General features: G+C 38.9%; 1 protein-coding gene across 1 annotated transcript in view; it reads right to left on the reverse strand.

Annotated features, from left to right (window-relative positions):
• Nucleotides 1–15,202, reverse strand: part of MYRIP (myosin VIIA and Rab interacting protein) — a 278,869-nt gene that overhangs the window by 13,880 nt on the left and 249,787 nt on the right. Inside the window, exon 10 of the mRNA XM_019508912.1 lies at nucleotides 2,557–2,751. Within this exon, the coding sequence (XP_019364457.1) occupies nucleotides 2,557–2,751 (195 nt within the window). The remainder of the gene's footprint in view (nucleotides 1–2,556; nucleotides 2,752–15,202) is intronic.

The raw sequence follows: 15,202 nt of genomic DNA on the forward strand, positions 1-15,202 counted from the left end.
TTTTTTTTGGGGGGGGGGGGAAGTGTGGCAGAAGGCCACCTCTGTTTCTCCCCAAAAACTCTGCTCTGTGACAATTCGGTTAAGATGGGACCTACAGAAGGTACACACCTTGCCCTATCTCTTTAAGTAACCTGAGCTGGATACATTCCTGGGGGTGGGGGGCGGGGCTGCTCCCTCTGCCTGTGTGACTGGCATCACATACCTGGGTGAGGGGCTTGGGCTCCCTGGGGAACTAGGAACTGCCAGTCTGCCCAGCAATTAGTGATGCATTTCAAACCGGCTGGCTGACAGCCAACAGGTACTGACCTCATTTACCTGGTCCAATGGAGGCCAGCACCTGTTGGCTGTCAGCCAACCAACCTGAAATACATCACCAGTCTGAATTATCCAGACCTAAGAGATCAATGGTCTGGATAATTCAGAGAGGCAGTGCTGTTATGCACTGCAATTTTTCCCAGGTTAGAAAAGCACATGCACAAGACTTGCAGAACATTAGAAGTTTTCAGAAGTCTCATCTGAGGTCAAAACAACCTTGAGTCAGGAGCTGGCCTCCTGATGGGATGATGTGTAGGGCCAAATTCAGACCTGGTGCAAGCAGCTGCAACTCTGATGATTTCACACCAGGTCTGAACTGGAGCCAATGATTTTGGCCCACAGCCAAGACAGAAAACTTCGAAGGAACAAGTCCTTTGGGTCTGTAATCATCAAGCAATGAGCTCTGCTGCTTTGGAGAAAAGGTTTGTGTAGGCTTCACACTGCAGCTCCTGCCTATTTCAGAAATAACGAGCATACCACCTCAGCAATGACTACTCTGGTACTGTCGAAATAAATTGAAGGTGGTGGCTGTTTCTTCCTCCCCTACATTTCAGTATTGTATCCTCCAGTGAGGAAAACATTACAAAAATGCAAGGACAAACAATGCAATTGGCCTCACAGCCACACAGGTGAGGACTCTGTAGGCAAGTGGAAGACAAGGCTGTGGGAAAATCCTCCAGGAGAAACCACACTCCCTCTCACCACAGACAAGTTCCCCAATCAAGTAGCAACAGCTGGACCTACGCACAAAAGGCTCATATGTAATGTCTTTTCCTAAGTCCCACCATCCTTTGCTATGACACTCGAGGACAATTTTGGGCTTTTTTGTGTTTTAGAACACAAAAGTAGATTATGACTAGATCAAACTTTATCGTTCCCTAATGATTTGCAGCAGAACATTTTCTTCCTTTATATCAGTCATTTTTTTGCTATATAATTAAAGTCAAATAAACAAGACATCTTAAATGGCTTGCAAGTATAAACCTGCATTCATGTCTGTTCATACCAATGTATTTTGTCTCATTAACTGAATCTCCAAAACAACAATTTCAGCTCAAAAGCTAACATTTTAAAAAATGGCTTTGTGCAATTAAATGATCTTACTTAAACATCTTTGCTGGAGAACTCAAAACATAAAGGGAGGAATAAAATAAAAGAATTCTGATTTAAAACCAAAATGGCCATGCTCTTGGGCACTTTAAAACAATTCTTGTTTTTCATTTGAAAGTAATTTCTGCTGCAGACAACAGGTGTCCACTTTCTTGCATTGCTCAGGATGTTATAATTGAACATTTTGTAGTCCAGCCAGATTTTGAAAAAGCCACTGAGACAGGGAATATAGTTTAAAATATAGTTAGCTAAATGTTGCAAGATGTAGGAGAAGATTGGGAGGCCTGAGTGGATGATTACTGTATGAAGGATGCACTAGAACTCCTACTTAAGGAAGATTTACAAAATATTTGGGGGTCAAATTTTTCCTTTGGGTGGCAGTGGGTGACACTTTCTCATCAAAAATGGCAGAAGAATTTGATTATTATGAGAGGGAACATTTCATAGGTTTGCTAATCTGCGCCTTGTAAGGGGGCAGTGCCTTGCTCCACTCCCTCACCTCCAGCTTTAGTGGCAGGGTTGGCACAGCTATGCACTTCCATTACTCCAGGCGCTTGTCAGCTCTGTTGGTAAGGTGTGGATGGAAGTCAGACCTATGCTTAACTCCTTGCCTGCCTAAAACGGTGCTTTGTTTACTCTATCTTCTCACACCTAATGGCCCATGAGGCCATGCAAGAATGTGAATTTACAGGATTGACTGTACTTCTCAAAAAACCAAGGCACAGTGCTGGTGCACAAGCAGTGACTATAGGGATTAAGACTTATTTGGAGTTAAAAAGTTTGATAACAATGTATAAAACCAGCCCAGAATCTGTGCAGGGTTTTTCTTATCACCTACATTTTATGTATTTCAAAGAAGAGCTGCCACTGCCTTGGTAGCCAGTTTCAGAAAAAAGCAATGCATAATTAAAGCTAAAACCCAAAACCATGTCCCTGAAGTCCCAACATCTCCCTTCCATCCTGAAGACATATTTACATTTATAGAGATTTACATGCATACATACATACATCTATATAAATATGTGTGTGCGTGTATATATATATATATATATATTTACATTTTTATCTAGATATAGATACAGATATATAGATATATTTTTACATTTATGTAGATTGATATCATGGTCTTACATTTTCTTCCAATGTGGTGAGCTGCTCATCAAGTTTGACAGGGTCTGTACCTAATGGAAACACCTCTTTCCCTCTGTCATGAGTGTCTGCTGGCAGATCACCAGGGCCTGTGGATTCTGCTATCAGTTCCTCTGTGGCATTAATGACTTTTAGGACCTCCGTAGATATGTTGCAGAGAGACACAGCAGAGTATTTCTGTTTTGTTACAAGAATAGATAGGGACAAACAATAGTGTTAGGTTAACACAGACATGGATTATTTTAATATTGCCTCGTTTGCAGCTTAGTTTTAAACATGCCTTCTAAAACCCTATCTAGCTGGTTATAATGAACAAAATAGTAATGTTATGAAATTAGATGGTATTGGAATGTACCCTTCCTTATTCACACACACTCTCTCACACACACACATTCTCCAAACTCCTTCAAAAGTGAGCCATACATCATGTATTTGGCAACAAATTTAAATCCAGTGATTTAAAATATAGTTCCTCCCCTGTAAATAATCATGGACTAATTTATTTATTAACTCAAATAAGAACATGGAAGTCTCTCTCTCCTGTGATCACAGGGACGTTCTTATTTGAACCAGGAAAACAATACTTTCTGAGGAGTTGTCATCAGTAATTTATCAGACCAGAAAGAAAGGCAGAGATGCTTTAAAAATCAAGACCAGCATGTTTAACTTTTGGTTTGTCTGCTTTTTATGTTCCATAAGTATAAATCAGTTTTAAATAGCAAGAAAAATTGCGTATCACCTCTGTTCTACTATCTCAGCTTTGTGGATACATTGCAGAAGTCTTACTTTGAGGATTGTCAAATTGGTTTTGGATCAGTGTAACTCCTCTGACTGCCACAAATCTACACCAGGATAACAGGATGATCAGGACCTAGGAGTCAGGATGCTTAACTAGGGCTCTGAACTTTTAGATGTGTAAGGCTTGATCCAAGTCCATTGAAGCTGAAGTAAATGCTTCCTTGTATTTCACATGCAAAGATGTGCTACAACTTCCACCTAAGTACTCATAGGAGTAAATCCTTGAAAGATGGCTTTAAATGCAATTCTGAATCCTCAATCCTGCAAACACTTGTGCATGTGAATTCTGGGACTATTCACGTGCAAACAGACCCTGTTGCAAAATGTCCAAATGATAGAGACCTAAGAAGGATTTATAGTTGCTCCTTTGACTTCCTTTAAGCATTCTGATTACCATGTATGCATTGCTGTCCTTTACTAAAAGCTAACCACAATAAATAGTGTGTCACCTGGTCACATTCTGTAGGAAATGGCAAAAGTAATTTTTTCCTGTTTCACACATTTACTATTACCTTTTAGTCACTTTCTTCCTTCTAAGTAGCTCCACCTTACCTATATGCTAGATGAGATGTTTATTGAAAAATTGTTTTTCTCAAATCATGTACGCATTCATTACTGCTTCTACCAATGCATTAAGGCATCTGCAGCATTGTTATTCAGCTAAATTACAAGGCAAATTAGAAGCATGAGATTAAAGAGAATGAGAACAAAAGCAAAGAAAGGATGTTGAAGGCACTTAAGTCGTTAGTTTGTCAGGGAGGCAGAGAGATGGTCATTAACAAACAGGATCTGTTATGAGGCAGAACTACTTGAAACATAAAGAGTTACCAGAACTAATCTTAAAATCCTACTGTTTTCCATTTATTTGTGAAAGTGCCAATTAGGTAAAAACAGATCAATAACATTATAGGAGGAAGGCAGAAATCAATGTTACTCTCTTTTTATCATTTGCCTTCACAAGCACCTTTTCTTGTTCTATCCTATTAATTAACAAAAAGTATACTGGACAGATATGCTGCATTTTCTTCAAAGTATACAATACTGGTATATGTTCTAAGTTTCAAGAACTTGTAGCCTGAATTCAGTGTTTATTTGTCTTGAAATCTGCCACACTTAACTACTATTAAAGAGTTTCTAAAGAGGATTGTGTTGAATTGGGGAAAAAAAAAGTTACACTTTACTGCCTACACTAAGATGTATCCCAAAATAGCTATTATGGAATAGATCAGGGGTCAGCAACCCCCAACACACAGCCAGGCCAGGCTCTGGGCAGGCCCCTGCCAGCAGCAGGCAGCAGGAAGGCTGCAACCTGCTGCACTAGGGTCTGTGGAGACCTGGCCTGGCTTGTTGCTGGCTGTGGATGCATGAGTGCCAGCCTCCAGATTGATGGCAGGGAAGGGGCTGGGGCTGCACTGTCACAACAAGTAGCATGCCCCTTGTGGCTCCCCCGTTGCCCACCCTGGCATACCACCATCTTCCAAGTCAGGGCTGGAGTGCTTTTAGCATTCTGCTCAAAATGCTGCCACATCCTGGAATAGATGATTTCACAATAGGTATTCCGGTACATTTCCCTGTGTAGACAAGCCATAAAAAATGAAATTTAAAGTAAAACACTTCTTTATCTGTTTGGTACCTTACTGAGCAACAAGAAAAGAATTCAAGGAAAGAGGTATTAGGATTTTCTAGGCCTCCTAGGAAAGTTCTTAATGGCAAGTGGAGTTCTTTTTAAAACTTTCCAGAGCAAGGAGAAAGCCTGCCTTACGATGAAAACATGATATTGGCTTCTCAGTGATTCTGAATATTTAGAAGAACACATTTTGAGAACACAGCAATTGAGATCCTATGACTCCCCGTTTTTCTTTAGAAGGTCATTACTCATGTAATACAACAAGGCTGCTGCAATATCTGGGTTGAAAAAATGAAAGGAATGCACTCGAACAAAAATGGAATTCTCTTTAAATTAAAATATTTCTGAATTATTAGATTTCCCAAACCCTTAGAAAACCCACATTCCTAGAAATTTCCCACTGAGGGGATTTGCAACTCAGCTTCCCCTGGTCTGTGCATGGCAGAAAAATGAGTGAAGCCTAATAATGGCCAAACAGAGGCATCAGAACAGCATTTTTAATGAGTTTTGGCTCCTCTGAGAGCTCTTAGTCTCCAACTGAGAACAATTTCTGCTCAATTATATTTTTGCATATTTTCTTTACTTACCTGAGCTGTTATAAAATCAATCTAAGGGTTTCAAAATTTCCATTTACAGATCCTGGAAGGAATATACCCATGGATTTTTTTTCTGGCAAATGCCATCATGAAATTTTATTCCTTGTTCCTTAACTAACTTTTGCTATTTTACTTGAAAAAAAGCACTTCTGGAGCTTCCTCTTGGCAGTTGCATGAGATGACAATTAGAAGGAAGCTTAGCATGATGGGGACCTCTGAAAGGCACCTTATGGCTGTTCAGGACCATAGCTTAAAAGAATGGAGTGCACCCCTAACTCTTGTATTAATGAGAGGCCAGTCAGATACCAGCAACCCTTACCCATCTGCATATTTAGCATACCCAAGATCCAGAGATGCACAGCCAGGGATTCAAGGACCCACCTCTATGAATACCTATCCGTCCTGGGGAATGTAGTATGGCACTCTAACATCCTCTTTACATGTCAGGGGGAGTCAAAGCAAGAGCAAGCAGAGAAGGCAAAGACTTATTTCAGTCAACACTTCAATAATACGATGGTTTTTGATGGAGTTATGCACCATTACAAAAAATGATTTCACTGCTCATAGAACGAGGCTGTTATCAGTGCAAGTCATTTGGGGCCTTGTTACACCTTATGCTGTAAGCTGCAAAAATGTTGATTGGTGTTAGTGCTACCTTGGAGTTTGGAGCAGTCGCACCCTTAGTTTAGAAACCTTCTCTGACTGTTCCTCACTTGCACAGCTGTGCCTTGCCTCTGCTGAGCAGAGGCAGGGTTAGGTGCTGTAGCTGTGAGTTGCCACTTGAAGGCTGGTGAGCCAAGACATGCTTTTATCCTTGCTCTACAGGCAGGGGTGTAGGAGATCCTGGGATATTGGAGGAATTCAACTTAGGCGGCACATCTGTGAGGACTGGCCACAACTAAATGGACCAGGATTTGGGTAGTGCAGATCAGAGATAATCCTTCCCGATGTAGGCCTAAACTGCCTTATCAAAATATGCGTTAATTGCACATGTAGATGCACCCCTTTACAACTGTATTGCCTTGGACACACAATACATTTCATTTACATATAGAAATAAAGAGGCTGATGGGATCAGGGTTTGGTTAAATACCTGAACCTGCAAACATTTGTGTTGTCTCAAGAAAATCAGTGGACATGAAATCCATTAAATTACATGCTTAAAGCTTCTGTAGGATCCAAACTTAGCTGATAAAGCATAAGGAAGTATCTTTCTCTGAACTTCAGTGGGGTTTGGTTCAGACCTTTAAACTACAGGGTTTTAGAGAGAGAGACAACATGCAGTATTCCCTGGGCAGACTGGGCTCAACCCTCATGGGAGCTACATTGATTTATGGCACCTGAGAATCTGGACTTTAGTCTTCAATGTATAGAACAATACTGACTATGGTAAAAGTAACTATGTGATTGAATTCTTTCAAAAAGAATTAAATAGAAGCTATACTACATTTAAAAAATCAGCTAAAATTCATAGACACATATGCAGCAAAATAGTGTTTGTAGGTAGACATTGCAAACTGATAAAATGCCATCTTGGCTGACATTTGTTACGTGTCTCATTCATTTTCCCACTGAAGGAAGGGCCATCATTAATTCCTACAGGTGATTCAAAAAGACAGCCATCACAACAGGACAAAGTCTCTCATACATCAGCCCTGTCACATAGTCAAATAACTAATAAGGATTTGACAGACACAGGCAATTTGGATTACAAAGAACTAGAACAGAATAAGTAAATACAACCATTCTTTGGAAACACTGGACAGATTCTGATCTTGGTTATACCAATATAAAATATAGATTTCACTCTACTGATTTTAACTGCAGTCAGTAGAATTATTCTAAATTTAAATACCTGTATCTGAGATTAGATTCTGATCCTCCACTGAGCTCAGGATCACTTAATACTTAACTGAAAAATAGAAAAAATATGTTCTTTTGCTGTAATTAATGTCCATATTCATGGAGCACACTGTGCAACTACTCTTAGTTGTGTTTTTAATTTACAACGTTGGCACTCAGAGCTCTGATGGGCACTGGGGAAGAGTTCTAACACTAAAAAAATACTAAAATAAGCATAGTATATGAATACAACAAAATCATATTTTGTTGCCCTTTCAATCTACAGCAACAGATACAATATAAGCTCTCTATATATTAAATATATAATTTAATATATAATAAAATATATATTTTTTCAGCAGGGTCCGTTGTTGTTCCTAAGTTTGAACTGTCTCCTTTCTCCAGTGTGGTGTTTTCCCTTTTTTCTAAAAGATTTGCCTTAACCTTTCCTATTGGAAGTACCACTAAGAAACTGTCCTGAAGCATTTCCTTCCTACATGAAAGCTAATAAATAATGGAAACAAAGCCGCAGTCATCACAAAAGTATTATTTTGACCAACCTGAAACTGGCCCAGTGTGTAAACTGCTATGAGCCAGCAAGCGTTCAAGTGTTTGCTTATATTCCAGTTGAACACCTCAGCTCTATATCCTATTTTCTTTTTCTGAATGTATCTACATTATGATCAATGCCCTTAAGTGGCACTAGTCTTTGTCCTTTGTTTTCTCTACAGTTTTGATGCCTGCTAGCATGTTCTCCCTCTACTACTATGTTACATTGTCAGAAGAAAGTTTAAGCTTTACTACAGACCACCCCCTTCAACCAACATCACCATCAATGATTTGCAATACAAATCATATCAACCCTTCACAAAAACATTACAGAAAGAAGAGGGAGAAAGTTACATTACTGATGACCCATATCCTTCATAATCCTCGGCCTCTTACACAGAGATCATATAGGAGTTTATGCTACAACTTTCACAGGCTCCCCCAGAAGAACCCATTTCTTACACAGACAGGTCTCAACTTTGCAGTGGATAACACCATTGGCTGTGTCCACATGAGCAGGGGCGTGCATTTCCAGCAGCACAAATAATAGCAGCACATTTTTGTGTCACTACTTTGTACCAGAGTGAATGCCCCTGCTTGTGTGCTTTGCAGTGGGACATGTCCCACTGCTACATGTCCTGCAGGGAGGCCTGGCTGGGGCACAGGGTGTGTTAGCACGGGGCTAGCTGGCACCCTGTGCTCCCACCAGCTGGGGAGCGGCACATGGAGACAGGGGAGCAGGCAGGCCCTATCTCCACATTTGCCCCAGAGAATGCTACTTTGGCATGCTTCGTGTCACCTTTTTCTTCTGGGTGTTTTTTTCACTACCGGGAAATCCTGGTAGCAAATTTTGCCCCAGCGCTACAAAGCAGCAGTGCTATGCATGGTTTAACACGCAACACATGCAGTTTGTGGTGCCACAAAGAGGTTTACGGTGCCACAAACCACATGTGCCTGCATATCTGGATCCAGCCACTATTCATGGGCAACAGAGTTGCTAACCACAGCTCTCAGGTTGGAGCTTCAGCCATTCTTGGTGTGAAAAGGGATCCAGACCATTTCGCACCATGAAAAAAGGGAAAGCAGTTTTGGGTTTGACTCAATATTCAATGATAAGGCAAGGTGTAGAGAAGAGTGCAGGTCTGACACACTTGCTACCTGTGTCACTGAAAAGATGTACTACTGGGCAAGTTTGAAAATTTTAACTGTGGCTTACCATCAGGATTTTTTTCCAATGAAAGCTATTTAGCAGAAAACAGACTGACATTCTCCACTAGGCAATAAAGACAGAGAAACTTTAGTTTTTTTCTTTTGAGTTGTGATGACTGATACTTTGGGGACTTGAAGTTACTATTAATTAGTTGCAACAATTTGGTCCAGATGTTATTCCATATATTACATGCCTAAGTCCACTTGCATGCCTAAAAGATGGATCTACTTCTGACTTTTGGCTTTTGGTAATAAACCTTGCACGAAATAGGAAGGGAAATTCATTTTCTACTTAATGAAATATTCTGCTCCAAACAGCAAAGGTAAATATTTCACAAAATACAAGATATATGACAAATATATCCAAAATAGACATAGCTTTACAAACACTGAACAAATAAAAAGAAAAGATGTGAAATATTATTAACAGAGCAGAATGCAAATGACACAAGAGAAGTATAAAAACAGGACAAAAAAGCACAAGACAAGTGTTCATCTGGTTGAATAAGGGGAAAAACTTTCTTACAAAAATCTGGTCCCCTGTTTTATGTCTGGTAGGAGGAACAAAATCAAATGTATCAGTTTAGATGTATATTATACATGAATCCCTTTAGAATAGCAACTTTCATAGAGTATATCACAAGTGCCACATAACGGTGCACAGTTGGACAAGTGGAAACATTGTACTATCTGATTCCAGAAAGCCAAGAGTTAATTAGTCCAGATTCAAAACCAAATCTGCACCATGCACAAATTATAAAGGGTGAGGTGGAAGGTGGAGACATGCCTTTCTGATTCATTTCATTATGATTCCCACCTAGGTATATACTTCCTTCATGTAAAAGAAGGGGAAAAAAGGCTAAACAGCATACATTGTGAGAAATATTTAAAGTGTGGTGAGATTCATGATAGTCAAACTCTTGTAGCTAATCTCTTTCACATCATCTTTGTTAGTTTTTGTTAATTTTTTCTCAATTTTAAAGTTTTTTTATCGTGAAAATAAAAACATAAGTATGTGATTTTTATGAGGGAGAACTTCCTATTCTGCATATCTGTCCTTTTCTCTGATTATTTTACTGATAAAAACAATTTCTTACCACTAATTCAGCTAAGAAAGGGCAAGCTGGCTACATTTCTATTTCATGCAGCATCATACACTGCTAATTTCTTATTTCGTAATCTTTTCTCTTTGTGAAGCTCTGTGAACAAAGGAACCTGGTTTTTCAGTTCTCTTTGCACTTCAAAGCTGGCCGTCAGAAAAAATATTCTGACTTGTAAAGAAAACCAGTTTAGTTTGTCAATATGAAAACCTTCAACATAGTTTTTAGAGTATCTTTCACTGAATAAGAGAAACATGGACAAAACAAAGCACTCTCACCTGCTGTAATACTGAGGATAAAAACTGCAGTTTTAAATGGAGATCAAAAGCCTTTGATTTTTCCTAGATAGGGACAGAAGTTAAATAGAGAAGCAGAAAATATGTTAATTGCTGAAGTGGTTAAAATGCAGAAAACTATGAAATGAAGGTAAGAGATAGGATACAAATAAACAGAAAATAAAAGGAAGATTATATTTGATATGTATAACTAAAACATAGGAAATAAAGACTATTTATTTCGACCTGCTGGTTAATATAGCTCATTAAAGATACAAGTACTTTAACATGGTTAAATTCCAATTTAACATGGTTGATACATTGTGTTTGTATGATGAAATAAACATGAAGCGTTGACCTGAATCTAACAAAACAAAATGGCTCCAAGGAAGGCTACTTTTGTAGTAATCTTTACGAAAAAGATTCTTTTGCATTTACAGCTTCTGGATTTGCATAGAATTCTTTAAAATCAGATTTCTGCTTCTGCCAACAATAAACTCTGCACCAACTACTATGGGTGGCTCTAGTTTCAAAAGGGTTAATATCTTTATTACATTACCATTCTCAAGTTATTTCAGCCACTGGTGAAATTAGCTCAAGAGGACATTAACTTTTTTTTTCTGTGGTATGTCTATATCTCCTTAACTTCTGCAGTTTTTCTTTTGTTATACTGCCCTCTACTTATTCAGAGTGTGCTTGCATCTATATTTATCAAGAATGTAGATCTTTTGTACAGGGAATCTTTAAAATTCCAGATGGGAAGGCATTGGGCTCAATTTTCAAGAAGATCACGGGTTTTGGATGTCTTAATAAAGATGGATTGGACCTGATTTTCAAAGATGCTTAGCAATCATAATGCCAGTTTGAATGGAAGTGAATGGAAGTCGCAAGCATTGGCAAACCCCAAATGTGACTCAGGTTGGACATCCAAAATTGAAAGAAACCAAAAATGCCTGCTTTTGAAAATAGTTTATTTTTACAGATTTCAAATAACTACATTTCCTGAAAACTCAGGTTCAGTCCCAGGGACAGTCAGGTGGAAATAAAATTAGCTCTTCCTGCATACATAAAACCAGCACTATTTGTGAATTTCTTAAGCCACAGCCCAGCAAACCACTTAAATTAAAGCATATCCTTGAATGCTTTATTAGATCAAGAAGTTAAAACCTAGACTTTGTCTGTTCAGTAGGAACAAAAAACATTTTTCATGGCTCTTTTTTGGAAGCATAAGTGTTTGCTTCAGCACCCTTCATTTTCATTCAGTATGTTGGGTGTCATTCTTCATTCCAGAGACACCTCAATTTCTACCACATGGTATATATTCAGTTAGTCAAAGATTTTGGCAAAAAGAAGACTGTCTAAACTATTAACATGGAAATGGAAGTCACGATGTACCAAAAGCCAAGAATTTTTCCATGTGAAAAACTTAACAATCAAAATAGATCTCAAATGCTTGTCTATACATGGGGATCTATCAGCTTAACTACATGGCTATACTTCTTTCAATATGAATATAGAAGTATAGTTATATTTTATTAGACCAACTCAAATAGTTGGAAAAATTCTTCTTAGCAAGCTTTTGGGTATAGATAACCTTCATAAGGCTGAGGAAGCATCTGCAGTTGGTGTGTGCTCTTCCCAGATGGAACAAATAGAAAAGAAGCCAGAGGCTGGTATGCATGCAAGGAAGGAAGTCAGTGATATGTAAATTGAGGAGTGAGTGGTGAGAGACAGGCTGGAGGGGGAAGAAGAAAAGGGGAATGAAAGTAGCTGGTAATTAGTAGAGAGGTACCTGAGGAGTCAGACGTTAGGCAGGTTATAACGTGTCATAAATGTGTCATAAACCCTGGCACCCCTATCATATCCAACCATGGAACCCTAACTGAGGAAACATCAGGCTTCATTGAATCAATCATAAAACTGCTTGTCACCCAAAGAGCAAGTGCTGTCCAAGACACTACAGACTTTCTATGAAAACTTAAAAACATAGCCCACCTTCCCAGCAACACCCTCTTAGCCACTATGGATGTTACCAACTTATATATCAATATCCCACACCAGGATGGCATCCAAGCCTACCTTACATACCTACAAGAACAAGATGACAAACAGTACAGACACAAATATATTACTGACCCTATATACTTCATCCTCACACACAACAACTTCACTTTTAGTAACCAATACTTCCTCCAGACCATGGGCACCAAAATGGCCCCACAATATGCCAACCTTTTTATAAGCCACCTGGAAGAAAAATTCCTCAATGACTGAACCACCAAACCCTTATTATACTAAGATATATCAATGACATCTTCATTATTTGGACTGAAAACCTGCAATCTCTGATTGTGTTCCACCAGAAATTCAACAATTATCACCCCTCCATCTCTTGAATACTCCAGCACCAACATCTCCTTCTTAGATGCGATGATCAGTATCCAGAATGGTAAAATACAGACCATGTTATACAGGAAACCCACAGACCAACATACATATCTGTGAAGAACCAGCAATCACCCTAAACACCAAGAAAGCTGTAATATACAGCCAAGCCCTCAGATACCACCAAATTTTCACTGAGAAGAACACCCAGGATTGCCACCTCACAAATCTCAAAAAGGCTTTCAGTCAATAAGAAAACTTCTCTAGAGAAATAGATTGCATGTTTGAATGAGCCATCCGGATACCACGTGAAGAACTGCTGCGGTACAGAAGGACAACCTCCATGAATTGCACACCACTGGTTATGACATATCACCCCTCCCTTGAACCTATACGGAAAATCCTCAAACAATTGCAACCCATACTAGAAGAAGACCCAGTTCTTAAAGAGATCTTCCTAGAACCACGCATCCTAGGCTTCAAACAAGCACTGATGCTTGCTAACCTCATTACTAGAAGCAAACTTCCCATGACCCAAAACACACTGAATGGATCCAGACCATGCCATGACAAGAAATGTAAAACCTGCTAACATATCTGCATCACCTCCACAATTACTACACCCCACAAAGAACCATCAGCCTTCCTGGATCTTACAGCTGCACCTTCAGAAATGTAATATATGTCATCCAGTGCACCAAATGCCCTGATGGAAAATACTCAGGAGACACCAAACAACAACTGTGCACCAGAATAAATGCACACCAGAAGTCTATTAAAGACAAGAATACACAATTACCTGTAGGGGCAACATTTCTCACAGAAATACCACTCTCCAGTCTCTAAGTTCTAATCCTAAAAGGGAATTTACAAAACACTTTTCAAAGACAAGCCTATGAACTTCAATTCATCAACCTCCTGGATACAAAAGATCATGGACTACATATAGACACTGGATTTATAACACATTATAACCTGCCTAACATCTGATTCCCCAGGAACCTCTCCACTATTTACCAGCTACTTTCATTGCTACTTCACTATACTTTACTACTGGGGGGAGCTACTTACTCTCCCCCAGCCTGTCTCTCACCCACTCACTCCTCAATTTACATCTCCACTGACTGCCTTTCTTGTATGCAGTAATGTAATTTATGAGAATGCAAATTAAGAGGTTTGTGTACTGTTCACTATAAAATATACCCACTTCAAATAAAAGACACCTGTCCCTAACAGACAAATGGTCATTAAGACGACATTGGCAGATCAAACTTGCCTCAATATGTAGGATTCATAAATACAAGCTTGTACAAGACTTAAAATGAGTAGAAAGATTTCCAAGGAATCTTAAAAAGTATATTTAATTGGAAAAACATGTTTTTATGCTTGGCATTTATACTGGGAAGGGCTATGGCTGTTCCACCCAGGGATGACAGTCCATTGTGCTGGGTGCTGTACAGATGACTGGGAAAATAAAAGATAATCAACATTTCAAGAGCCCATAAACTGAGTAGATATTTATTTTTAAATAAACAAACTCACAGGTTCTGATTCAGTGAGATATTTGATGTGCTTAAATTTAATGTCCAGTAGAAGATCACAGAATTTAAGCTCGTGCTTAAAATGAACAAGCCTTTTCCTAAACAAGGGTGAACATTTTTGTAGACATTGAAGTATTTAGGCATTCAGATGAGAAACAATATCTAATGTTACAGAAGTTCGTAAGAAGAGAAAATGAAATTGACTGCCAAAATAAAAATAAAGTAATTATTTTAACTGCCTAAGCAATGAGATACACAACTAGCAAATAGCAGGGAGGAAGTGCTGTAGGCAAAATGGTCCAGGAACTAGATAAAGATTTTTTGGTAATATCTTTTATTGGACCAACTGTATAGTTGGGAAAGATGATGGATAACCTTTAGGCACAACATACCTTTTCTCAGATCTGGGAAAGAAACAATATCACCAAAAATCCCTTCCCAATAAATAAACAAACCACCACAGAAAAATATAAAATTATTTCTGTTTTGGTGATATAAGGACTGATTTGTAAAAAAGGCCAGGGATCATGGGCTTCTGTTCATTTCGATTATTGTTTTTTTTTTAAATAAAAAGTAGGAAAAGTGCATTTACAATGTTGGGTTTCAGGGGTGACTGGTGCTTCCTGAGTCAGGAGGGACCCGATTTGTGGGCATGCCCGGGGATGGGCCAAAAGCTCCATATCCACTCCTATACTACTGCACCATG

Source organism: Gavialis gangeticus, unplaced genomic scaffold (genome assembly GCF_001723915.1).
Source record: "Gavialis gangeticus isolate Ggan-Ray unplaced genomic scaffold, GavGan_comp1, whole genome shotgun sequence".
In the NCBI taxonomy this organism is placed as follows: Eukaryota; Metazoa; Chordata; order Crocodylia; family Gavialidae; genus Gavialis; species Gavialis gangeticus.